Source organism: Ornithodoros turicata, chromosome 7 (assembly GCF_037126465.1).
Source record: "Ornithodoros turicata isolate Travis chromosome 7, ASM3712646v1, whole genome shotgun sequence".
In the NCBI taxonomy this organism is placed as follows: domain Eukaryota; kingdom Metazoa; phylum Arthropoda; class Arachnida; order Ixodida; family Argasidae; genus Ornithodoros; species Ornithodoros turicata.
Window position 1 is genome coordinate 44,605,844 of NC_088207.1, and position 26,099 is coordinate 44,631,942.

Consider the following 26,099-nt stretch of genomic DNA (forward strand, 5'->3'; position numbering starts at 1 on the left):
GGCTAGAGTCCCTACATTCACACATTTTGCACTACGGGCTTTGCACGTTGTAAGAATAGTACAACAAATTAACCAGAAAGGCCTAATTAACCAGAGAGGTCTAATCAGTTAACAGATCAGTTAACCACCACACTGATCAAATGCTGAAGAGTAATAAATGAGTTCGTTCCAACACTTTGTACCTTCTTTTACCCGTCAATTAGAATGCCGGTGGCAGACTTGCGATGCACACATCCAAGCAATGCACTGCAGTGTTGTGTACTTTTTATTACCTGTACGAATTGCCGTAATGCAGCTAACACTCGCAGCTTCACAGAAATGGTTCCACACATTCCACTTCAGTACTAAATACATAATATATAACATGGTTACAAAATAAGATGGGGGGGGAGGGCACAATGATGAAAGCAAGGGCGTGCAACTCCAGGAGGGGTGGGCAGCAGCTGCATGTGACCACAGGCCTGGTTGCATAGAACAGGTATCCCTTGCACCAACAGCTTCCTCACAAATCTCACGGGGGACTCCAGCGGCTCCGAAGGTTAGAATGCGTGTGCATGCATGCATTGTTGTTGTTTTCGCTGCATGGCCACAGCTAGGCTTAAGTGTCTTTTTTGTTAGATGGAAGCAACATGTTTCAGGTATAAAACCCTTACCGTGTTTTTTTAAAGTGTGGCAGCTTACCGTGTGAGTTCACTATTACATTGCACTTATTTAGTCGGTTATTCTGCGAGTCAAAGTGGCGTGGAGATGTATGTACATTTGAGCAATTCCCAGACCTTTTGAGGGAAAGCCTGCTTGCATCGGTGCTGTAATGTCATGAAGTGAAAAAAAAAACATCACTTTCATTATCATGTCAGCAGCATGAATACCAGCAAGAGTCCAGCGTGGCAAATTCTTAGCCGACAGTCCCTGGATATACACGACTCAACGCTCAACGTATTTAAAACGTTCAAAGGTTTAGTCATTTTATGACATTCCATACTCAAAAGTAGCCGGTTGCACATCTTGCAGACGTCAAATTTACTCCCAATCCTGAACACTTAGCGAGGGTACTGCACACCAGTCACTTGGCATACAATTGGTAATCAAAAGCTTTGTTCGGAGTCCGTTGAGGTGGCAAACTCACAATGAAAGGAACGTTGAAGTAACAGGTGGTGCAATGAAACAATCTGCAATGATAATGTAGCGTTGCCCTTTCGTTTAATTGCCAAAAACAAAACTCCATGGCCAAAGGCATTGGATGCATTGCCATTTCCGTTAATGAAGCGTTGCTGAAAGCACTCAACAAATTCTGAGAGTATTGCTAAGTGTCTAAATAAATAAATGAGAGGTCCATCAGATATGAAACGTGAAAAAAAAAGAAAAGTTTGCTATAGACTAGTAAGTTGCAGTAAGGTACATAACTTGTGATGACTGTGGTGAACTTTTCCAGAGATGCTGCAGGAAACCATAAAAATCCGGATTAGAGAAGACAAGGACTGGCACAGCACCCGCTCGTGCGTCGTACTTTCAGCCTCGATGCTGGAGTGATAATGATGTGTGTAAAAAGTGCATGCCTTCTTCATCCGTGCAATCAGCAAAAAACAAAAACAATCAGAATAGCTGCGGACAGACAGAGCATCGACGACAGAATAGAAGTGTTAGATATTTTGGCACTTTTTTTTCTTGTTTTTTTTTTCTTCTTCTTTGTTTTCCAGGAAAAGGCAAATCTGGTCACCAGATTCATTGTTCCTTCTACACCTCGTGATTTGATTAAGGTAAGTGTGTCGTGATGAGGAGAACAGTACGAAGAGCTGCTCACACAGTAGACTTACAGTGGTACGTAAAACTGCACCGTGCAGGGTGTGCCACCGCACTGCGATACATGCAAGCGATTTGTCTGTGCCTCGTGTGTCTCTGTGGTTGCTCTCGACTCGTGCAACTTTCTTGACGGGTGTCCAGTGGAGTTGCATTGCACAGGTAGGTAGGTGTGGGAGTGAGGTCGCGGGTGATCACAGGGGTATGATGCAGGTCCAAGAACCAAAGTGGGACAAAACAGCACACGGGGTGGGGGGGAAGAAGCGCCGCTAATGTCATGCCTGTTGTTGCACTGCACTTTGTTAATCCACTCTGCGATCCCTACTTGGGACACACTCTGCGGAATGGTGAACAATTCTCTCTGTAAGAAAATCTAGAGGACCACACCGCACGCACGTCACTTTTTTTCCCACTCCGAGGTGGACGACGATGTTCACTCCTTAAGATATTTTTGTAAAGAGTGCAATCTGTACAGGGCTGGCCATCTTGAGAGTGAAGGGGGAGTGGCCACGGGGGGGGGGGCGGCCAGGACAAGCGCATCTTCTCCGCCGTTTGTCAAGGCAGATGTTGCGACGGTTGGCACATGACCACTACTCGATGTTTCAGCCAGCGAAAAAAAAAAAAAAAAATTACTTCATAGTCTTGTCCCGCACTAGTTCACCATGAGCGTGTGGGATTCCATAGGTGCAGCAGAATCATAGAGGGTGTCTGTGTCCTGCGTGGGCTCTCCTTGGAGTTGGCACTGATTACTCAGTGTGCCCGCTCCACAATCACAGAAAAACCTGCAGGAAAATCCACATTTCACTCGCATACATTTGCGCGTAGGGACCAGCGTTTTCGGATTTTATGTTTGTTTGTTTTTTATCGGTGTCAAAAATCGGGTGTTATTTCGGGGGTCGTAAAACAGGGTGAAATCGGGCAATATCGGGTGGGAAAGCAAATGTTCAGGTGGCAAAAAAAAAAAGCTCACGTTTTATACAAACATGAGATGTGGAACATCTTCAGAAGGAAAGTCTTCTAGTGTGTTGGCTCTGAATTTGCACTTTGTTAGCTAGTTACCCTAAATGATGATGATGCAAATTGGGGGTAAAAGCAGGTTTTACCCTACAACACGGGGCCTTAATTGTGTGCCACTAACAAGGGCTGTAAATGCAATACAGCTTTCTGCAACAGGAGCACAACAAAAGAGGGAGCTCGGTGCACATCTCGCAAGCCCGTGCCACTTGGGTACTTACCTGTCGTGACGTATGAACTCCACATCGTGGCCAGAATGACACGTTTTGATACAGTTGACACATATTGCATTACGATCTGTTGTGTTACATGTTTTACACCTGAAAGAAAGAAAACAACGAGACTGAGCATGCAGAAACCGACAAATGGAACAGAAGAAACCACACAAATCTTGAAAGACCTTTGCAACTGGTGTAGTCCTGTCATTGTGTACTACAGTCAGCAACTGAAAATCCAGATCACACAGAAACGTGGCACCTTCAGAGGCACTGTACAGCAGTAGTGAGGCTCTTGGGTTTCGCACTTACAAGCTTGTGTACAGCTGTTTGGTGTGTGTGTGTGGGGGGGGGGGGGGGGGGGGGGGGGGGCACGTAGAATTGACAAGCTCCTTATAGGCAACAACTGATTGAAAAGTTAAGTTTAAGAAAAAAAAGTTACGTTCACACGCACATAACCCAATGAATTTCCTTTTCCCTACACGATAGCCCCGAAATAAAATAAATTTAAATTATTGTAGAAATCATACAAGAGTGTAGGCTGTGTAGTCAACAGGAAGGGTTTTGAACCCCTTAAAACAAAGAGGCTTGCTTGCTTGCTTTGCAGACGACGGGCAAGCGGCATCATTCCTTGCTCCTCTTTCTTCTGGTAGTAGTATCGCTTTTAGGAGAAATGGACTTGTGGACATTTAACGGGCAAACGTGTCCCCGATCCGCCAGCAGCATTAGTGCCCTCAGGCAGTCCAAAAATCGATGGCAAACCAACAACATTTTGCGCACAAACGTAAGAAAAAAAAAAAAAGAATTAATAATATTCAGCATATGTGCATCGTTTAAATCATTTGAAAACAACTTCCTGCAAAATACTTAGGCTACTAGCATACTGATGATAGAAGACAGCATCTATTTTTGGTGCATAATGCTGAATACGATATGTCTCACGTACACAAGCCCAGGCTTGCAGGTGTATAAATTCAACTTTCTGAGCGTGCAAAAATCGTTGCGCATCTAATACACGAATTCAACAATAACTCTCACATATTTCCGCAAGCCCACCAACTGGGCTTGCGAGTGAAACTCACCTGTAGAAGTCGTGCATGGGAAAGCTTGTGTAGCTGGATATTTTATACAGACATTGGCCACTGTTGACAGCCTTCTCCACCGCATTATGGTTGTCAAATATTTTGTTTCCTATTTACGGAGAATGAAGCAAGGTTAATAACATTTGCACTGTAGCAAAGCAGTCAGAAAAGCAAAGTACAGTCAAACTCTTCCACGGTGAACTCCTGTACAGTGAGGTTATTTGCACAAGGGAAGAGCATTGCAAGTCCTTTGAAGCTCCGATAGATCACAATCTCTATCACAAATGTCTATAAGCAACATCTTGGTTGAGCAAGCTTTTGCGTTTATGGGTTGTCAAATGAAAGTCAAGCTGGTACACAAAACATTGATTTGCAATAAATACGGTGGACTCTGTTAATTCAAGCCCCGATAATTCAAACTTCCTGTTGATTCAAACAAATTTTGAATTTTTGTTTGGCCCGCTATGCTTGTCGGGCATTGAAAAACTGCTCAATTCGAACAGTGCCTTTGCTTAATTCAAACTTTTCACAGCGTTTTAAAACCTTTCTTGACGCAGAAAATGGCCAACGCAATGTTGCTTTCACTAAGCACTACCCACACAGTGATAGTCCGACTATCTGGTGCGAGGAACAGTATAGTTTAGTATTAAAGGTGATCAGCAGTACCCATAAGCAATGCCACTTTCCTGTAGCGTACAAAACTGCATTCCCTACCATACCACAATGTAATGCCACCATGACACAATATCCTCTTGTGGGGTACATTTAGATGCATGCCCGATTAATTCAAACAAAAATCCCTGGTCCCCTGGAGTTTGAATTAATGAGAGTCTTACTGTATTCATTCAAATGCTAAATATTTTGTATCATATCACTACCCAAGCAGTACATGTAACATACTTAGAGCCTGAAGTTTTCGGGAAATATTTGTTTCCCAATTCAGGGGGTAAAAATCGGGGGAATCAACATGTGCTCTAAATTCATGCGAATTCGGGTGGAAAAACTCCCAGTATGCTAAAATTCATGGAGAAATCGGGCTCTATTACTCACACGAACTGTACTGGTTCGGTACAAACGGTGATGTAACTGCATTTACTGCCAAACAAGTAAGTTAGTGCATTTCTACAGATGTCCCAGTGAGGGAAATTTGCCGGGTAAAAATCGGGTTTTACCCTAAAGAGGGAACCTTCAATTTGGGGTGCTAATTCGGGGAAGAAACGGGTTAAACCCTAAAACTTCAGGCTCTAAACATACTAGACTGTAAAAACTGCAAGAGAATGTTCCCAAAGCAAGGTCACCTTTAAGGATGGGCTGCACACCACTTGCAAGACAGAGACCCCCAAATCGGTTGTTGAAGATTTGGTTGAACTCTAAGGTGGCTGTGGCATTGTTGGTTATCTCCACTCCCGCAGCCAATCCATCAAAGATGCGATTGCGGCGTAGCACAGGGTGACTCTGCGTGGAGATCAACACTCCAGCCTGGGCATTCCGGAAGATGTCATTCTCTTCCAACACCCCTTTGCCGCCGTTGAAGATGCAGACGCCACCGTCTCTGCCGTCGTAGATCTTGTTGCGACGCAACGTTGGGTTACTATCGGTCTTGATCCACACCCCTGCCATGGCATTGTCGAATATCTCATTCTGCTCCAGCACTCCCAGGCCACCATTGTACACCAGCACTCCACCATTTTGGCCGCCCCAGATTTTATTCCGCCGAATAATTGGATTGCTTCCCGTCCTGTGAAAGCACAAATACACAACTGTCAAGCTCATTTATTTTTTAAAACACTCTGTTGGGGATGGATCATAGTTCTAGATCAAGTGCCAAAGGGACGGGGCGGACACGCACACAACCCAACCCAACACAACACAACCCGGAAGCAACCTACTGAGACTTCAAGCTTAAATCTACCGTTAAAGTAGCGAACTTGTAAAGGAGGAATTTCAGGTTTGTTACATTAAGCATAAAAAAGTTTGTTCCATGTACAATGCAATGTGTTTATGAGATTCCTTTGTCATGTGGCAAAACCTAAAAAAGGACAAACCGGAAGATGTTTGAACACCAGGTTATGTGAACATAGCTACAAAGTTACAACACAGGACGGAACCTTAGCTGAGCACACCAGAACCAGGGGCTGGAATGCCTTTTGCAAAACAATAACAAAGGGGAGACAGAGAACTGATATTGAAAGGGAGCTATTGGAAGCTTTCCTAATCACTGATAAGGAGGACAGATGTGTCAAGGTCCCTTCAGTAGCCTTGCTTGATAATGAACAGGCTTTTCTTCCAGCTTATGTCAATGACACACATGTAACATCAATCAAAAGCAATGTAGCAAAAACAAAGGGATTTTCAAACATAACTTTGTACATGTACACAATTGCTTAGCACCAGTTAATCTGGCGTGGAATTGTTATTGAACGTTTGTTGTTTTTAAATGATGCAATTATTCACTTCCTCGGTTTCTTTTCACCGATGCCGCGAAGACTTTAATAGGATTACCGTACTACAATACAATAAGTCTTGAGGTCTGTATTGTGCCCTTGACAGTGGCGATCCATGGGGTTGCCCCTTCCACATGCAAGAATATTATCATGTAACCAATTAGACACATTATTATATACCCCCTCCATAGCTGCCCCCCAAAAAAAAAAAAAGGCTTTACAGTCACATTAAAAGCCTGATGGGGGTATAGACAGCTGCGGTGAGCGATAGACGAGAGGAAGGTTAAGTGGACATCACCAAAGAAAGGGGATTACTCAGGATTTCAATCGCAGGTGGTGTTGGAATTCCATATGGGGGTGTGACTCCCATATTTGCTATATTTTCAGGCTTTTTGACCTTTTATGCAAGTATTTGGGGTTGTAAGACAATTGGGGGGATGTGGGGGTGCTGGGAAAATTCCTCAGACTGCTGCCACTGAGGCTGAGAATAGCAAAACAGGAGCTGGCTGAACCCAGTGCTCCACTCCTTGAGACGGATATTATGCAAACCACAGGCACTGAGAAATGCTGTGATTCTGCTAAAGAGTATAGATACACCAGTGTGTTCTCATGTTTTATATCTTTGAAAATCGAGGGTAAAAATTTAGTTTTATTTCGGGAGCTGTACAACAGCGTAAAACTTGGCTACACGGGTACATATCAGGTAAAAAAGCAAAGAGAATGTCTCACATTTTGGACTAACATAAGATGTCGAGCAGCCGTGCTCGATACTCAGTGCTCAGCGTTCTCCTGGACCCGTATAGGTGGATGAAATTGCACTTTGACCAGTTCCACTTTTGTGTGTGTGTGTGTGTGTGCGTGTGCACGTGTATGTGTGTGATTTTACTTTATGTGACGATGATGCAAATCGGGGGTAAAAATTGGACTTAACCCAAACACACAAGGCACTAAGTATAATTTGGAAGCCAACTACAGCCAAGGAAGCTAGAGATGCTCTATATGTAGGGCCTGACTTTTTCGGGTTTTATTTTTGGCCAAATTCGGGGGGCAAATATCGGGTGATATTTTTCATTTGAAAATTCGGGTGTATTCGGGTTAAATCCCGTTACGGCATATTCTGTCGTCAGGAATTCGGGTGTATTCGGGTGATTTTTTTATTTATTTTTTTTTGTTTAATAAAAATTTGTCTTAACATGGAACTAATGTTTAGCAATGTTATCAAACTTTATTTTAATGCACGCTTATGAGTGTGCCACGCGACCCGGATGTTTTCGGGTAGATTCGGGTTAAACCCGAATTTTACAGATTTCGTTCGGGGGGTAAATATCGGGCGGATACGGGTTTAACCCTAAAAAGTCAGGCCCTATCTATATGCTATTATGTAATTACTTCAATTACCTGATCTGAACTCCTGAGTAGAGGTGGTTGAAGATGTCATTCTCCTCCAGCCTGCCATGGCCGTTGTCGTAGAAGTACACCCCAACCTGTTTCCCGCTGTGAATGCGGTTCCGCCGCAACACCGGGGTGCTCCCCGTCGTGATCCACACTCCGGCCAACGTGTTGGCATACACCTCATTCTCTTCTATCAACCCCTGACCTTTCTCGTGCACGTAGATACCCCCGTGTTGTCCATGGTGGATCTTGTTGTAGCGCACAATTGGGTCACTGTTGGTGCGGATCTGGATGCCCGCCAGCGCGTTGCCGTGAATGTTGTTGTGCTCTATCAGGCCCCTCCCTTCACCAAAGATGTACACACCACCTTGGTGACCATTGTATATGTCGTTACGCCTGCAATGACAGAGAAAGAAATAATGTGCACCCTAAAAATGGTACCACCAAGGGGAAAGAGAAATTTAGGGGAGGGTTCTCCCCAATGGCCCGGGGGTCCACAAAGTTTCGAGCGTAGAATCTACTTTGATAATTGAATTAATTTGATATAATTACATTTATTAAACAAACTTTATTAACCAAGTTAGTTAACTATATTAACTCCGATAATTTAATTAATTCAACTCTGCACCAAACCGTAATGCTGAAACGTTACATGGAATTGCTTCAGTGTCAGCAACATAAATGCTCAGATAGACATAAATTCTATATAAAAAAAAAAGAGAAAAGAAACAGGTATAAAATCTCCGGAACCGTTCCCACTTACCTTATGGTAGGATTGGAGTGTGAAGTGATCCATACGCCGGCAAAATTGTTGGAGTGAATCTTGTTCTCGATGAACTGTCCACGGCCGTTTTCGTGCACATAGATGCCTCCTGTCTGGCCATGGTGGATTTCACAGCGCACCACAGTAGGGTTGGCACCAGCTTTTACCTCGAAGCCCGCGATACGGTTGTTGTGGATGTCATTAGCATCAAAGTGTCCCTGAAGCAAATGGTTGAACACAGGTGAAATGGTTAACCACACAGAGAGCAGCAATTTTCTGCGGCACAGAGCCTGTGCGTGCCAACCATAGTCTTCCTGGGACGTGAGTACCAAGTTATAGTATGTGTGAGTGAGAGCAATGTGCAAGCTCCCTAACCCACTCACAGTCTAGGAAATTGATAATTTCGTCAAATATGAACAAGATGAATCTTGTAGATAGAGTCCCACCATACTGTATTAGAGAAGTCGTAACTCCGGCACTTCGAACTCTCTAGGACACTCTAGGACTATCTAGTACTATCTAGGACTATCTAGGACTATCTAGAACTATCTAGCGCAGAAGTAGAGCATTGCACATTGACTAATTTCTGTAGCATTATACACGGGTTTTGTACCTTTCTGCTTCTGAGAAATTACTTATCTTGTCACCTATTTGTATTGTGCACCCATGCATTTCATGTATTTGCATATGCTATGTGCTAACAGGCGCTACTGACTGGTGATGGTTCAGGTACCACGTCAGGCTTCGCCTTTTGTACCTGAACCCCATTCTGTATCCAAAAACAAGTAAAATAAAATGAAATGAAAATAAAAAAGAAAGAAAATGAAAATATGAATCCCTTCGTAACTGATGTTCACCACTACTAACGCAGCCACTGGTTGTAATGTCAAATTTGACTCACCAAACCGTTATCAAACGTGAACACTCCCACATCTCTGCCATGATGAATGTGATTCCTACGCATTACTGGGTTTGCGTGGTTCTTAACCCAAACTCCCGCAAGAGCGTTGCGACTGATTTCATTTTCCTCATAAATTCCCTGGAACATAGCACAGAATATCTTAAGAGTGAATACGACATATCAGAAAAAAAGAGGACAAAATTGATGGTTCACAACACAGCATTGCTAACATTAACCGTCACAAAAGACCAGATCGCTTACAGAGTACAGTGACGCTCACCTGGGCATAGTCTGTTATGTAAAGACCAACATTCTCGCAGTCGCTGATGTCACAGCTGCGCACAGTTGGCTCCGCCCCACTGCCACTGACACAGACGGCAGCACCCACCACCGAGGTGCTGCGGATGATACAGTGATCAACCGTAGGGGAGCAGTTCTCGTTGATTTCTAGGCAGTAATGCTTGTGGTGGGGCACGGACGACGTTATGTCTGGTGTGAACTGCAAACATGAAGGGCACAAATTGCAGCAATGCTTCTTACTCTGTGCCCTTTAAATGTCATCCAAGTACCTTGAGCGTGACGTAACCCAAGTAGGCACTCCTGGCTCCTTCCACGAATGTGATGGTGGATTCCGTGTCTCTCTCCAGAATGACATGCTCGGCCACGTTGCCTGGTGCTGCTCCTATGAGAGCCACGCTGGTGTCGACTATGAGGAACTCGCCTTTGTAGGTGCCAGCATGAATAAAGATCAGAGGATTCTCCAGCTCTTCAGAGTGCGTAAAAGCGGTCTCAATCGTGTCAAAGTACATGATGCTCCGCCCCCGGTATCTCTGGGGTTGACCCTCGTATTGAGCCTGCGCACAACACAAGTCTGACTGATGACGACGGTCATTCCTCCACGGGCACTAAAAAACAGCAAAAGTTGCTGCTACGAGCGATGTGTAATATAGCAAGCATGATGCGTGATGCACAGCAGAAGAGGGTAACAATGACATCAGCAAATGTTCGGACTGAAATAGGAGAGAGACAGTATCATTAGAGCCTGAAGTTTTCGGGAAATATTTTTTTCAAAATTCGGGGGGTAAAAATCGGGTAAATAAACATGTGCACTAAATTAATGCGAATTCGGGTGAAGAAACTTCCATTGCGCTAAAATCGAGGAGAAATCGGGCTCACTTATTCAAACTAACTGTAGCGACTTGGTACAAACGGTGATGTAACTACATTTTTCTGCCAAACAAGTAAGTTGATGCATTCCTACAGACATCCCAGAGAGGGCAATTTGCCTGGTAAAAATCGGGTTTCACTCTAAACAGGCAACCTTCAATTCGGGGTGCAAATTCGGGGAAGAATCAGGTAAAACCCTAAAACTTCAGGCTCTAAGTACCATGCACACAGCAGCACCCCATCCGTAGCTCTATGCTAAAGAATTTGACTTCAAACCAAAGTGTACTTGATCAACTCTTCTGACGGACAATTTTTTCAATGTTTCAAAGTGCAGCACTGGATGCCGTTACATCTATAATGTGGTGGTGCAGCCATGCAGATTCCGAGTGAAGTAGCGTAAAAATAAATTTTGCATTGAAGACAGAATCGCACACAACTACTAGGCACGCCCGGCAGCTGCCATGAAAACTGTGCAGAAACACCTCACCTGAAAATGTGGTCGCACATGGATTCCCCTGTAGAGTTGACGGAAGCTCTCTTTCCAAGGGTTTGAGCAATCTGACTCTTCAGGAGAAACGAACTCAAACTTGCATGGCGAAGGGTGGAAGAGGGGAAGGTCGTACTCATATACACTCTGGTACAATGTTTTCCTGAAATTCAACCAGACAATAGAGTTGTTTGTGCCACTATTTTTATAAAAAAAAGTACAATGTTATAGTAAATGTGTATTCATAGAGCCTTGTGCTTGTGGATGAGAGCACTTGCTTTAGCGCCCCCCCCCCCTCCAATTTGCACCCAAAGCCCCCCGAAAAACTGACTTGCCAAACTGCAAACTCATTGTCAATGGAGAACACTGCATTCAGTGCAGTCTTTCAGCATTTTCTGTTCTGTCAAATGCATGAAGTGTTTTTTTTTTTCTTTCACTCAGAAATCTATTTTTCTATCTCATATCACACGATCTTATTTATTTTCCAGCTCTGGAAATAACCCCCCCCCCCCCAATTTTGAAGACATACAATACCTGAAAACACAAAGGTTATGTATTCACATGTGTGACACTCCCCAGGATACTCCAGTGGAAGATGCTGGGAGAGATCTAACCATGGGGAATATACTACGGCTCAGCCATAAGATATTTTGTAGCAGACGACAGGGCCGATGGTGTCGTCTGCTATGTGCGCAGTAGACTGTTTCCAATATTTTGGCACCATGCGAATGCTCAATAAGGCACGGTGAAACTGTAAGCAGTTGTCCCCTTTTCTTCCACTAGAATATTCCTTGGGGACATTGTGTGTGTGTGAGCACACAGTACCAACTGCGTCTTACCACAACTCTGTGTCATTGGAGATTGTGTGGAAGCGACGGCAGACTTGAGCCACACGGCACAGGTCTTGCTCCACAAGGTAGGAAAAGATTGTAAGCAGCACCTCATCAGGTACCTCATACAGGAGGTAATGGGCGGCACCGCTGCCCTCTGCTGGAGTTGAGCACAGGGACAAATCATTGGACACAAGGCACTTGTAACACACTGACAGAATGCAGCTGCTTGCCATAGTGGCTGTTCTCACCTTCACTAGAAGAGCCCTGAGATGAGGAAGGTGTGCGTCGCTGCCGTTTCCGGGGTAAGGATGGAGGGCCGCCATCATGGAACTTGCGACGGAGGTCATACGGAGGCTGGTGGGGGGTCATTGCTCCCCCCAAACCCAAAGCAACATTTACAAGGGTCTGTTCCACGGCAGCTTGTCAGACAAAGAAAAAAAAGAAAAAAAAAAGAATTATTATACAATATTGCTGTTTCTTAGATCGTGCCCACAGCTGCCATGAACAAATTGTTTTTTGTGACTGTCAACATTTACTTTTATTGCTTGTAGTCTTTTTGTAATCCCTTTGCAATTGTGTCCCATCATTATCTTGTCATTGTGATGTATTTGGTACTATCGATACTCACTCCCTCACGTAATGGCCTCACGATCCCTTGATGGCTCAATAAATAAATAAACAAACAATTTTTAACATGACCGACACCAACAGATTAGTAGCTACAACACCATTTTGTCACCTGAAGTATCGACATGCATTCTTGCTGAGCATTTCTTCTTCTATAACTTCTATGATAACTTCTATGTAGGCATAACTCACAATACTTACCACATTCTTGAGATCCAGGCTCAGGTACTCCATGGCTTTCTTCTGCATTGAGATCTGTAAAAGTACCCATTAAAGTACCCACTAAAAAAAAGTACCACTCTGTAAAAGCAGACAATAACAGATCAAATAAAAGTGCCGCAAGAATTGACACATTTTTCTCATCTGGTGAACCTACAACACTGTTTCATGACAGTGTGGAATTATCGATGTCTTCGCATTGTCTCACTGCCATGATGTCACCGGCGGATCAGTTTTGGTATTCCTGATGCCAAGATTCTACGCATCTATTACCCCTTTTGCTGTAAAACCTGGAGGTTCATGCCAGTGTAAATAACTGTCATTTACATTTATCTAGCATAACTTAGGGCAAAGTGTCACAACCACTGTAAGCTCCCCATGTCCTCTAGTGTAAGTGACTTATCTTTATGACAATGTGTACCCTCATTCATTGGCAGGAAACATTTTGCAGGAATACATAACAGCAGCTAAAGTACCTGACCAAGCCAAAATTACCTTATGTATTTCAGACTGCTGCAAGCAGCATCACCTGCTCTCGGAATAATGGAAGAATGGCAGTAGAACTGCCCGGAATTTGGACTTCCATTCTCTGTTATTATTGTGTTTAGGTGATTCTATTTAACAACAACAAAAAAAAAAAAAAAACACCCCAGAAAGCATATGTGTTTGCACCTGGATGTAAAGCAAAAAACTGGATACAAATGCCCTTTTTTAATGCCAATCACGGGAATAGCTGTACCTCATAAATGATGTTTGGTAGATATATTATATTTTGAAGCCTCGCCCTCACTTTCCCTTATAAGCAAACCCTACGAAAGTCCATTAACGAAACATGCATCGCAAACTAAACCGTCCTGGTCATGACCATGATTCAGCTGCACTCACAACAAACCTCGCACAGACACTGAGTACTACACACTATTTAAAGTACATTGAGATGTTGCTGTTCCTTTATTCCACTGTGGGGGATGTTGATATTTTAAACGCACTGGTCACTGTGGGTTAATTTGACAATTTTTGTACTTTTTTTAAAAAATTATATTCACATATATTCATGAAGTGCCTCATATATGCATGCAACACTTTACAAAATTCCAGCATCCATTAACGCATTTTTACGCCCTGTCCAGCAGTAAAGCGACACCTTCAACATCAGATGTACCGTTCCCTTTTCACAAGACCTGGGAAAGTGCCAAAATTCTACAAAATGCTGCTAATTTATAATCATGCTTATGGCATGTACCAGTGATCGACAATATACAGAGACAGCGAATACCCTTCAGTGTAGGCGCTCGCTTTGAGATATCAAAATAATTTCATGCTCGATCTGCAATGGTTAGTCCTACAAATCACTGGTGTTCTATCAGATGATACCCATCTTCCACTAAACTGCACCTGATCATGCTGCTATGATGTTGTGCATAACACTGGAATATCAGGCATTAAAAGCATAGGAGAGAAAGTTACTTGGTGAAGGTAGCAAAAATTAGCAGCAGTGTCATATCTTTTCCCTTTTATGTGTGTGTTTAAAGGCACGGTTCCCTAACAAAAAATAAATAAAATACGAGTTTTATGTGTTCAAAGACGTGACAACATGCTGGGACTTATAAGCGAGTAAAGTTCACAGGCCCATTAATGTAACCTGCGCACAGCGCAGCTTCCTGTCACTCATCTGCATCCGCCGAAATACGGCACGCGTAAACAGCCGATTAACGCTAGAAGTCGCCCAGAAACTTTAGACACCAATGAAATGCGCATATTCAACTGCGCCGTCATCCTTAACTCTATTCTGCAGTCGCAATGTAGGAAATAAGCTGGTGCAAAAAAATTAAGTAGGCCTAAACCTACACATCGCAGATTGCCCATCCTTCCCAAGCGCTCGCCTTGCTTGCTGCGGTAGCTCAGTGACGATGGGAAATATTTATCCTGTAACGCGCCACCATCAACATTGGAGGACAACATAAACAACAGACATGTCGGAGATATCTCAAGTGTCCCTTTCACGACTCAATAGTAACGATTACAACACAATTCGATCGTCCTGCGTCCTCGTAAAGCCCGTAAACTCTCGTGTATCGATCTTGCTATACCCCGTCGTCCGACGAGACTTCGCCACTTTTCTGTACGGATACACGCAATGCGAACTTGTCGGTACGACCTGTACTGCATATTTACACCACATATTACACGTAGGATTCGATGTTACATGAAACTGCGTGCGCAGTAACGTATCTGGGTAATATTGCATACACACAGCGCTCACAGGCCTGAAAACAGCTAGGAGAACTTATCGCAGCATAAGGAAAACGGTCCTCAAAGCACGCATCTGTGATACAGAACACAAACTTTACACCCGGTAACAGTGTATAAGTTGGATGTACAGTACTGCATGGTTTAAGGGAAGCGCAATCGTAAAAATCACAGTCAAACATGAGAAGTATTGCACAAATCCTAGGCCTAATCACGGTAAAAAAAGGGCATCAGCACAAAAGCACTCTTTACCTTCACCGAAACTTCTTGGGGTTAGCACACCACGCTTTATGCCCTTTTTCCGAGTTCTTCGCACTGTTTGTCTGGACGACCTTGCAGTTGCACTGGACATGGTGTGTTATAAAACAGGGCGGAAGAAGCTTCCCACGCCGTAACAAAGAGAAATCCTGACAACTACCCCCATCAACCTTGGTATGGGGCCATTTTCTTGTTCGATGTTGGTGCGGTCACGTGATTAAACATCTTCTGTAACAACGCTTCCACATTTGTTTTTGCCCGTAATATTCTTCATTAAAGTTCAATGTGGCTGTATGTGCCCATGATGGTGACTAAAGTTCTTTTATTATAATGTTCACACATGGCGCGCTGCAGACCAAAACATCCGGTGGGAGTTTCCGTAGTTTCCGCCCCGGATACAACGCACGACGGAAAGTGCCACTCTCAAATGTAACTGTATCAGTGGTGTTGTTAAGTGACTTGTTTGGTGATATTGGTGCACAAAGCTTGGTTTAGTGAGGCAAGAGGCCATGTCACGACCAGGCGTTGATGAAGCGGAGAACAAGCAGCTGATCATTGATTTCGAACTGGATCATCGAGCGAAGACAACATGCTGCAAAATATCCGAGAACGCGCATATCTTATCAAATGAGCCCTCCTTAGCCTGTTATCGGCTCCAAGAACATGTACGCAAGTCGCTGGTACCGCTTGCGGAGCGACGCATTCAGATGAATGATGCAAGAAGGGATCTCCAAGGAAAATGCTACGACCTTGAATATTCCATATCAGCTGTTCGATCTTTTCAGCAAAGCGCACAACATTTATCTAACGTGCAGGATTTAATGAAGAACGCTATATTTATGAAACAGCAACTCATTCATAGCGAGGCCCAGACCAGCCCTGCACCTACCAAGAGAGCATCAAAGATACATCGTTTCTCCGGCTCGTTTGATTTGCCGAATTCATTCTTGCCCTCTGGACTGAGCACATCCTTGTCTGTAGGATCGGACATAAAATCTTCGCCGGTCTCTCTCCGATCCACATCGTCATCTCCAAGGCGGCCACGCACTTCATCCGTCTCATCCTCACACTCTTCCAAAGTTCTGAGCAGTACTCCCGCTAAATGAGAAGCCGAAAGTTTCGTGGATTGCTTCCCCTTAAAAAAAAAAGAATATGATGTCTCACTTATTTTGAGGAGAGGAGGAAAAATTATGCTACATATCCTAGTTCACATTTATTGCCTCAATGTGTCATTGGTCCTCATCATAGTATCTCGTTCCTATTTTTGTTCACAAGTGGCCTATAAAAGCAGTTTCAGTGTTAATACTAATTGCTATTGGTCAATCATGGGATAAGTTAGAATGGAAGGAAACCGTTATTCATAGCGACCCATTGTGGTCTGCTGATGAATGCTGGCTGGCAAACTGATATACTCACCTTCGCGGGCAGGTCACAAGTAAGTTTACCACCATGGTGGCATGCATTGAAAATACTGTATAAATCGACAGGTTATCAAAATCCTTGTATTTTTGGTGGCCGCATACACGACTCACAGTGACAGAAGGCTAACTCAAAGTTCAGAATCCATACTTGCACCTATTCACAGGATACCTTGGAGTTACAGATGACCATACAAGTACTTTGCACATTTTGTAGACTCATTGTAATGCATTAACAAGTAGCAGAGATCAGCTCTCTTTCGGTGTTCTTCTCCGCGGTAATAAAAAAACAAATCCATAAATATGTCATCGCATGCAGGTTCATGCAAGTGCTCCAGCACAGATCATTTTTGATACTTCCTTGTCAGGCCATTACCGACTCATCTCCACAGGATGCTGAATGAAACATTCTGACGAGCCACTCCATACAGCATTTTAAATTATTTTTCTAAAAAGTGCCACGCCTCTGCGAACACCACAACCCGCCTTCCAGCAGCGCGTGGCACACTTTACGAGGCAGAACAAATGATACAACGAGCAAGGAAGGAAAAAAAAAGAGAACAGCAGCTGCAGTTAAAATTCTAAAGCTATGTACACATAAGAAAACAAGTCCTGACTGCACTACCACTTTGTGACAACGTTTGCTCCGTCTACAAACTGCAGGCAATAACATTCCACAACTGTGAGCAGCAACAACAACAGCAGGAATACGCATATCTCTCTGCAGAAAAAAAGAGAGGAAAAGTTATATGTACGTATATAAATCGTCCTCCACTTCGTGTTTCATGACAGGTGGTCCACTTATCCTTCCTCTATAAAGTGAGACATAAAACAAATTTATGATGAAGAAAAAAAAAAAAAGAAAAGGCATTGTACAACCGGAATGCACTTGGCGGTGTTTGGCAGGGAAGCACTGAAGGCTTCTGCTCACGACAGTCTGTGCCTAGAGATCCATACAGTCTTCCACCATTTTGTCTAGTACGTACAGTCACACGATCTTCTCCCTTTCGAAGAGTACACCCGTGCTACATACAAAGGTCTTTTTTTTACTCCTAAAAAAATAGGTATTTCTCGTCTATGTATGCATAAGGTGTCTATGCACGTGTACGATGAGGGGGAGAAGGCAGCAGCGGCACATAGACACCAGGGAAGCGAGGGAGAGAGAGAGAGAGAGAGTGGGCCTAAAGTAATAAATTAAGACGGATCGTTCCCCAAACGAGGCGCACAAAGAGGGGTTAGCCTAGGTGCGAGCCGTCCGCATGGGTAGCTGCTGCAGCCGGTGTGGAAGAGGGAGGCGTAGACAGGAACTCGTCGGCTCGCTTGTGGTCAGTGAGAGCTTTCAGGGTGAGGGAATCCAGGGGAAGCTCCGACTTGCGGCGCAGCAGGGGCTTCTCTTTCTTGGCCATTTGGCGGGACGCCTGTGGAAGCCACATACTCAGTGTACCCTTTACCACAAGCAGGTTACGCAGAGCAGAGTTATATACCTCCTTAGCCTCAGTCTCTAGCTTGTCGTAGATCATGTCGTCATCCTCCGGAGGAGAGTCGTTCGTCTGCACACTGCTGCCGCCGCCGCCGCTGGAGTTCAGGGGCTGCAACTGGGAGGCTACCTGCTGGAACTGAAATACATCAAATATTTCCACATTTAAATCCTCTCAAGCCAACAGCTTTATGCCAGTGTCGCCTCTAACAGCTATGCACAGGGTGTGTCACGCACGCACGCACGTTATGCGCTGCACATAACCTAGGGTCAATACTACCAATACACTTTTGTAGAACACCCCTTCGGTAGCAGTAACGCAAACTTTAAACGATGCAACAACTGCGTGCACTAGAATTTCATTTTATAGCATAACGGGACATGGAAAGAGAGAACACAAGGTTATTCTCCAACACTAAGTTGTAGGGTTGCTTGCTGTGCTGGTCGTTACATCATTAGATTCCATGAAAACCAAGCAAACAGTCTAAGCTGCTCCTGTATCAGACCTCCTTTTCAAGGTCAACATCCCACAGTGCCTCATACAAGGGCAAATTGATGCATCTGTATCAGACATGCATTTCTTGAGTGTTCCTTAGGCGTCCAATATTACCCTTAAACCAGAACTCCATCTGCAACTTCAGCATCACCCTTTGTGAAATTGTGTCTACTGCATCGCTTATCTTCAGAATGTCAAGTGAATTCACCTAAGAAAGGCATAACATGGCTGGAACAAAATACAACATCAAAATCAAATCCTAGTCTGGCGTGCAAGGTTTTTTCCGTTTGTGCCGCACCGCGTGCTGTTAACAGGGTACCACACCTGTGACGGTACTTGCATGGGCCATTTGTGAAGGAATCCCTCTCGGACATGCGGCAAATAATGAAAATTACTGAAAAGGTTTCTGGGGGTTGTATCCTAGTCAAAAGCGTGCCCCTCTGCAATGTGTCTCATTCAGGTTCTCTTTTGCGAATGTGCCAACCTGGCTCTTTGCTACAATGAGTTTGTCGTAGTGTCTACGGTGTTCCATAAACGTGAGTGGACACCTTAAACGTACATCCTGTTTGCTGTGTCTAAGCTTTTTCTGTTAAATAAGTTGCACAAAGGATGCATGACACTAGGTAGAGCTTAAAAAAAGACAGAGGTGATTTGCCCTTTCAGATCCACTATGGTAACATCATCCACATGGAAACTCTAGCAAAACAGCATGTATTCTGGGCAATTAAGTCTTCAGATGTGCAGTAAGATAGGTCTCCATAGTGCCTACTAAATAGCGATCCAAAGTTTCCCCTTAAGATGCATATCTTATTCCTTGTAAGATACAATCCACAGCAATAGTTTATTATTCTTTCTGGCACCAGCCTACCGTGGTTTGTCCAATAAACCTATCTGAAAGACGTCAATTGCCTTCACCTGCTGGATGACATTAAAAACAGTGGTAGTGCTACTACGTAAACTCTTGCACGTAGAAATAAGCTTTCATAAAAATACTACATAGAAATATTTCATAGGGATGCGGAAAATGAAACGTGCAGGAGTGGTAAGCAAACAGCGCAAAGCAACGCAACAGAGAGCAAGTGACTGACCTCAGTGTTTGTCCCAATACTGGTCAGTGATTGAAGCAGGACCAGAAAGAGAGGAGAAGAAAGACCAAGAAAAGAGGAGAGAGAGAGAGAGAGAGGAAAGCGGGTTGAGAAATGCAACGTACAGAATGTGCACATTCAGGCTCTCAAATTCATAGCAGTCAAAAAAGAAAAAGAAAGAACAATGCTTCTTCCCACTCATACAAAATATTACAGGGTACCATAGGGCTCCCACATGTGCATTACACATCTTTTCCGCGGCACGCCGTTATGCAAAGTTACGCAAATCATTGTCGTTGACAGAGCTCATGTAGTAAGGTCAACTTTGATGACAGTCGCACATATAACAACGTGCGATAGCACAGCTTTAATGTGACGTCCCACTTCAGTGCCGCTACTTTAGCCCCGAGTGGTACTGTCAATACATAGGGTCGGACACATGACATACAATATCTTAACCTCGAGACCAGCAAGTAGGCATGTAACCAAGAGATGCACAGGTGGTGCTACAGGAAGCACCAGCAGAGCACAGACAGTCACCCATGCCAAATGCCACAGTCAAAGTGCCAAGTCACCCATGTCAAAGCTTTTCAGATGTGTCCGACTCTTGGTACACACCTACACACTGTGCATGTGATATTGCCTAGCTTAACCCTACGATTTTTTTTTACAAGATTTGACCGAATTAATGTATGAGCAAAAGGCGTAGATTCACTTGACGAGTTTTGTGCCAGTAAAAGGTGTATCGTGTGGACCCCAATGTAAAACACACCTTTTGTCAGCCGGCAAAGCCACCAATGCTTAACCAAGCATGCATCTTTTGCATATTAAAGGAGCACAGAATGGCCATGCACGATAACAAAAGCCTGCAAGTTCAATACATGTGCTACTCAACAAAGACCCTATTTTTTGAATTCAGAGGTTCAGCAATGTCTCGATGATTTGTGGTTCCCATGTCGGTCACTCTTTATGGCCCCTTCCAGTACCTACTTCATAACCACAACTGCGGGACCTTTCAACTTATCTTCCAAGTGAAAGAATACAATTGTTCCAGTGTTCCCTTACCTGGGGGTTTTTCTCAGCGAGAACTTCTATTTTGGTCCAGGCATCTTCTCGTTCACGCAGCCGCATCTTCTCGCTGTGGAGAGTAGATATGTAGATGCAAACAACTATGATTGACGACATCTCAGGAACTAGCAATTTCCCACTAATGACACTCAGCAATCAAAACCCTCACTCCTTGCAAGATGCTACTTGTCGACGGTACCCCAGCAGACTCCCGTGTCTACACAAACGCACCTTCACTGTCCCAAGTGTATTAACATCTACTTCCCCATCACTTGTTAGCACACTACGTAACTAGCCCAATCATCATCGTCAAACGAAGTAGTTGTTGTTAGGCATAGCTAAGGCCCTGTGTTTGAGGGTAAAACCAGGTAAAGTCCGTTTTTACCCCCCTCACCCAATTTGTATCATTATCACTTAGGGTAAGGCCCAAAAATGAACTTGGAACAGTGCTAATTCAGACACCAATACAGGCACTGAAGAATGCTAAGCATTGGACGCTCAGCACAGCTGTTGAGCATCTTCTGTAAATCTAAAACTCGAGAAGCGTTTTTTTTATTTTCTACCTTAAAACCAACTTTTCCACCTGATATCACCTGATTTTACCGTTTTATGGCTCCTGAAATAAAACCCCCAAACACAGGGCCCTAGATGTAACATATACTAACATATACTCTTACAGATTTGTAAAATCATGCCATGTAGCCACATCCCCAATGAATAGTGCCCAAGAACTCTAGGTCTTACTCACTTTTGCCTCTCTTGCTTATAAGTCTGCACACACTCATCAAACAACTTCTGGTTCATCTCCATAAACAACTTGAGCGCATTGTAGATCAGGCCATAGATAGTCTTATTCCAGTGGGACTTTGAATTCTTGTAGAGGGCAGGGAACATAATGGGCAATATGTGCGCCGCATTATCACTGATTAGGCTCATGATATACTCGTTGTTCCAGTAGTACAGTGCCCGCTCCGCAACCTGAAAATGCGGGGAGGCCACACACTTGGCCAGCTGCCTGAAGAGCGGCACCATCACCTTGGCAAATTCTGCCGGCTCGATGACGTCCAGTATCTCCTCCAATTCGTTCAGGAACATCACCTCCTTGGGTGAGTGCACCTTCGGCCAGAACTTCAACAGCGTGAGGATGACGGGTTCCGTCAGGCTGGGATCCTTCTCCAGAAACTGCACCACACAGTAGGCCAGCTGCGGGTGATAGACGCTCAACGATTTCACCTTATGCAGGGGCATCAGCACTTTCAGAAGGAACACCTTGTGCTCCTCCTTCAGGGGCAGAGCAAACCCGTTGATTATCGAGCCCAGGATCTCCAGCAGCTCCGCTACTCCGTTGTGATGTTCCGTCTCGTAGATGAACCGATAGAACATGTTGTTGATCTGTTTGCGCACGTAAGCCCGTAGGCCCAGGAACTTTCCGTAAATGCGGTGCAGCGTCGTCTTGAGAAAGTCACGCTCCCGGGGGTCCTCGGAGTCAAAGAGCTCCAGCAGCTGCAGGACGAAGCGCTGGTCGATGTGTCGCTTGGCAACGTTGGGCTGGAAGTCTGGAGACTCCAGAAACCTGAGAAAAAGTTCGTAGACCAGCTGGAGGTGCGGCCAGGCAGCTTCTAGTGTCGGTTCATCTTCTTCGGGATCAAATTCGGCCCCGTTGGGGTTGGATGAAGGAGGAAGGGTCCGGAAAACATTAACGGAAAACATGTGCACCATCTCGGGATAGAGGGCCTCCGTGAGCACCCCGCGCTGCGAGGTGATGTACTCTACCATCTCGTGAAGGGCTGCCCTCTTCACTTCCTTCCACTTGAGGTCGGACAAGGGGTCAGAGACAAAGTCGAACAGTACGCAGCACTGACGCAGTTTCTGCAAGGTATCGCTACAATTATCAATCAAACCCGATCGTGCCCGCGGAGTGATTATACCTGCACAAGGAGATCTTCCCGCTCGGCCGAAGATGCGTCCTTGAGGGCAGGCAGCTTCTGTAGCTCCCGGTTGTGACTCACATTGAAGCGGGACGAGTTTTGGCGCTTGTCCTTGCGCACTGCAGGGTTACCACCGGGGTACTTCATCTTCGTCAGTAAAGTTGGGGGCGGGGGACCCCCCTTGGTAGGCCCTCCGCCGCTGCTTGTTCGGTTCTGGTTTTGTGTATTACTGTTGTTGTTCGACTTGTTCATCTGAAAGATTAAAGGGGCCCCCGAGCATGTAAAAATCCTCCTGAATGGTGGTCATAACGTAGACTACATCATGTACCTACACACCTTGACACCTAAAAAGTTCAATGAAACAATGTGTTCTACTACACTAACAGACCTCAGTGTACACATCCAATGCCCAGAAGTGGCCTCTTACTATCTACTTGAGCCACAACCTAACCAAGCCATATGAAGTTACTTCTTTGTTTCCAGTTGCTAAGGCCCAGTTTCACAGTGCTGGTTAACTTTGAACCTGACCAAGGGTTACTAAAACTTGAAATTAACAACTAATTCTTGCTTACAAACATTAGTTGTTGACGTGATGAATCTGAGTGACAGTAACTCACTTTAGTGAAACAGAGTTAAGAGTTAAATTCAAGTTAAGGGACAATTGATCTTGGTTAAAACGTTAATTGTTAACGTCAAGCGTTAGTGAAACCGGTGCTAAGTAACTCAAGTAAAGTAAAAGAAATATGCTTTAGTTTACTGTTCAGTCACTTTTACAGATTTATTTGTACTGCGGGAATGTGCCATCTTACACAGTTCCCCTGGCACCAAAACCATGGTGACCTTCGCAATGGAAAGCCCAAACCTCAGTTAAGATATGACCCTGGCACGTGTAGCGCTGCTTTCATGTTACACCTCTAGATTAATCCTCCAGACTCATGCTGATCAGCACACACTTTTCGTCCTGTTCATACTTGGAAGCCTGCCAACAAGCACCTCTTCTCCATGATGGAGAGATTAGGGCACAAGGTCGCAATCCTGATATCAACTCTCCAAGGCAGCTTTTACAAAATCACATTTGTGATTGAACATGTATATAATACCAAATGTTATTTTGCTCGATAACGGGCAATAAGGGCCTCCTACAAACTACAACCTCTAAGCACCGTTGAAATAGCAGGAAACTTGCGAAGAAAAAAAAAGTGAAATTCAAAACCTATGCACCCTAATCTGAACTGGGCTTGCTCTTCTCCCATAATCTGAGAAAGTGTAGCAATAAATAGGCAGTTAAATTTGCTAAAAGTAAGTAATCACTCTATTATTACAGCACCACCCTGCACCGAATAGGATCTAATCAATCTTGATCTAAGAATCTCACAGAACATGCATAACAAACACTTGCAGTGTATAAACAGATGTCACCTGTCACATTTCTATCAACATTTAGTGTCGCAGATGCAAGTCAGGCAAAGACAATGTATTTCCTACTATACCGTCAGTTATGTATACATCTTACAGTGTATTGTGAAATAAAAGTTCTTCAGACAAGAACACCTTACATGTACATATTTTTGCAGAACACCCATTATCTATTGTCTTGTCCTGCTAATGAAAATAATGTGTAGGAGTTTCAACTACCAATATAAAAATGTACTTGTGCTTCACAAATTAAACATGATCAGGCCCTTTCCGCAAGTATGCGAATAAATAAATGAAAGGGAAAGTATGTGTTGCCTAGAAAATGATCCGCACAAAGCTCTGTGCAGTAGTCGTCCAAAGTAGTAGTAGTTGTACCAAAATGTAAACTCGCGTTGAGACACGTGTACAAATATAGAAGTTGCTACAACCCATAACTGCTGCCATTGTAATGACATTCAATCTGTTGTTACAATGTACAATAAGACAGGTCACTCAGTTCATTTCTGAACAACTCTTCATTTGGCAGAGGTAGTCTTCTCATGTGGCAGGAAAGTAGTTGCATCTTTACAAACGGTGCCTATTATCCTGTCCTCTGACAAAAAGCTGTTTAAGTTCTTCTGCAGAAATTTTAGCATTATGAACTAGGCGCATGGTCTGCCGGCACACGGACATAAAATATGAATTCCTTTAGGCGCTTTTCCTGAACTTTCCTGATTTTGTGGTATCGTTACCGGCGAAGGTATTCACTGCCGCATACAGAGTGGCAATCCACATCCTCCAGTCGGAACGAGCAAAAGAAGACTTGCAATAGTACTCAGCCGAAAAATACGATCTAGGCGATGTAACTAACATTTGTAATCGCTTGGCTAAAAAGCATTCACGGGCCAGCACAAGTGACCCACGGCTGCGGCATCAAATATGCTACATCCGTTGCCACATGCGCTGTCCTGGTAAGATAAATGGGTTGTCAGTTGCGAGACGTACGGCTTGTGCCGAAAAAAATACGTCAGCCGGCAGATAATGTGATGATATTACAACAAATGTATCTGAAAGGAGGGTAACATTCATCCCTCGTTTGACGCCATGTTGAGGTACACAGCCCACAACCCGTTGCTTGCATAAACTTTTCAAGACAAACTAGACCACTAACTCGCACAAAAACAGATTGCCCGTACCTCCTCAGCATTCTCTTGCGCTTCCTTCGCATTTCCGTTCTTGGCTGCCGTGGTGTTCGCTTTTGCGGGTACCTGTACGAAGGTAACAGTCGGGTTTAGGCCTAGCTCAACACAAAAATGGGTGGCTCTATCTGCATATGAAATGTGTACCCTTCATTACTTCCTTGGAGAAATATTACTAAAGCATCGCTCATCGTATCCGGTTATGTAAAACACTTCTCACCTTCTCTTTTTCAGCTTTATTGGGCATTTTTCAGAAGTTCGTGCGCCATCGGTAAAGACAATTTGTACACTCTCACAAGTACAACAGCAGCGCCCTGTGCCATTGGTTGGACTTAGCACATGACCTCTGACGTCTTGTAGCCGCCGCTGGGCTTGCGCACTTTATGGAGGCGCAATTCGGTCTAGGCAGGCGAGTTTTGGGGGCGCCACATCAGTGGCGTAGCCATGGGGGGGACCTGAGGGGGAGGGGGGCTCGAGTCCCCTTCCTGCCAGGGGCCGGCAAGTCGTGCAAACCCGAGGAGAGAAGAAGAAAAAAAGGACCAGGTGATATGTGAACGCGAAAGTTTGTTCTTGAAGCATTCTTG

At 44.3% G+C, this 26,099-nt stretch overlaps 3 protein-coding genes across 5 annotated transcripts; 1 reads left to right on the forward strand and 2 right to left on the reverse strand.

The window, feature by feature from the left end:
* Positions 1-247: 247 nt before the first annotated feature.
* On the reverse strand, positions 248-15,688 carry LOC135401220 (F-box only protein 11-like). 2 transcript variants are annotated; one of them, XM_064633497.1, is made up of 14 exons: positions 15,444-15,688; positions 12,924-12,977; positions 12,344-12,514; positions 12,102-12,249; positions 11,263-11,425; positions 10,178-10,462; positions 9,889-10,107; positions 9,609-9,746; positions 8,708-8,925; positions 7,951-8,340; positions 5,407-5,846; positions 4,109-4,217; positions 3,033-3,131; positions 248-2,579 (listed from the first exon to the last, which is right to left on the reverse strand). In XM_064633497.1, the coding sequence occupies exons 1-14, from the start codon at positions 15,541-15,543 to the stop codon at positions 2,450-2,452; spliced, it is 2,664 nt and encodes an 887-aa protein (XP_064489567.1). In that variant the 5' UTR covers positions 15,544-15,688; the 3' UTR covers positions 248-2,449. The 2 variants fall into 2 exon arrangements, with proteins under 2 accessions (XP_064489567.1, XP_064489566.1); XM_064633496.1 differs by having other exon boundaries at positions 12,102-12,252; positions 15,444-15,687.
* Positions 15,689-15,810: 122 nt separating this feature from the next.
* Positions 15,811-17,428, forward strand: LOC135401222 (BLOC-1-related complex subunit 8-like). Its single transcript, XM_064633500.1, has one exon. The coding sequence runs from the start codon at positions 15,959-15,961 to the stop codon at positions 16,553-16,555; it is 597 nt and encodes a 198-aa protein (XP_064489570.1). The 5' UTR covers positions 15,811-15,958; the 3' UTR covers positions 16,556-17,428.
* Positions 16,932-25,890, reverse strand: LOC135401221 (serine/threonine-protein phosphatase 2A 56 kDa regulatory subunit delta isoform-like). 2 transcript variants are annotated; one of them, XM_064633498.1, is made up of 7 exons: positions 25,736-25,882; positions 25,513-25,584; positions 22,922-23,173; positions 21,742-22,862; positions 20,991-21,063; positions 18,352-18,483; positions 16,932-18,285 (listed from the first exon to the last, which is right to left on the reverse strand). In XM_064633498.1, the coding sequence occupies exons 1-7, from the start codon at positions 25,760-25,762 to the stop codon at positions 18,103-18,105; spliced, it is 1,860 nt and encodes a 619-aa protein (XP_064489568.1). In that variant the 5' UTR covers positions 25,763-25,882; the 3' UTR covers positions 16,932-18,102. The 2 variants fall into 2 exon arrangements, with proteins under 2 accessions (XP_064489568.1, XP_064489569.1); XM_064633499.1 differs by lacking the exon at positions 16,932-18,285 and adding an exon at positions 19,929-19,947 and having other exon boundaries at positions 18,395-18,483; positions 25,736-25,890.
* Positions 25,891-26,099: the final 209 nt, after the last annotated feature.

Bases quoted from the DNA above. Each gene is read 5' to 3' on its own strand.
- LOC135401221 (XM_064633498.1), bottom strand. From the start codon at position 25,762: ATGCCCAATAAAGCTGAAAAAGAGAAG. The intron at 22,863-22,921 runs GTATAATCACTC...GATACCTTGCAG, and splicing joins GGGAAGATCTCCTTGTGCAG to AAACTGCGTCAGTGCTGCGT. The intron at 18,484-20,990 runs GTAAGGGAACAC...GATGTATTTCAG, and splicing joins TCGCTGAGAAAAACCCCCAG to TTCCAGCAGGTAGCCTCCCA.
- LOC135401220 (XM_064633496.1), bottom strand. From the start codon at position 15,543: ATGTCCAGTGCAACTGCAAGGTCGTCCAGACAAACAGTGCGAAGAACT. The intron at 8,926-9,608 runs GTGAGTCAAATT...CATTTGCTTCAG, and splicing joins TCACGTTTGATAACGGTTTG to GGACACTTTGATGCTAATGA. The intron at 4,218-5,406 runs GTGACCTTGCTT...CTCCGTAAATAG, and splicing joins TGTGCAGCCCATCCTTAAAG to GAAACAAAATATTTGACAAC.
- LOC135401222 (XM_064633500.1), top strand. From the start codon at position 15,959: ATGTCACGACCAGGCGTTGATGAAGCGGAGAACAAGCAGCTGATCATT.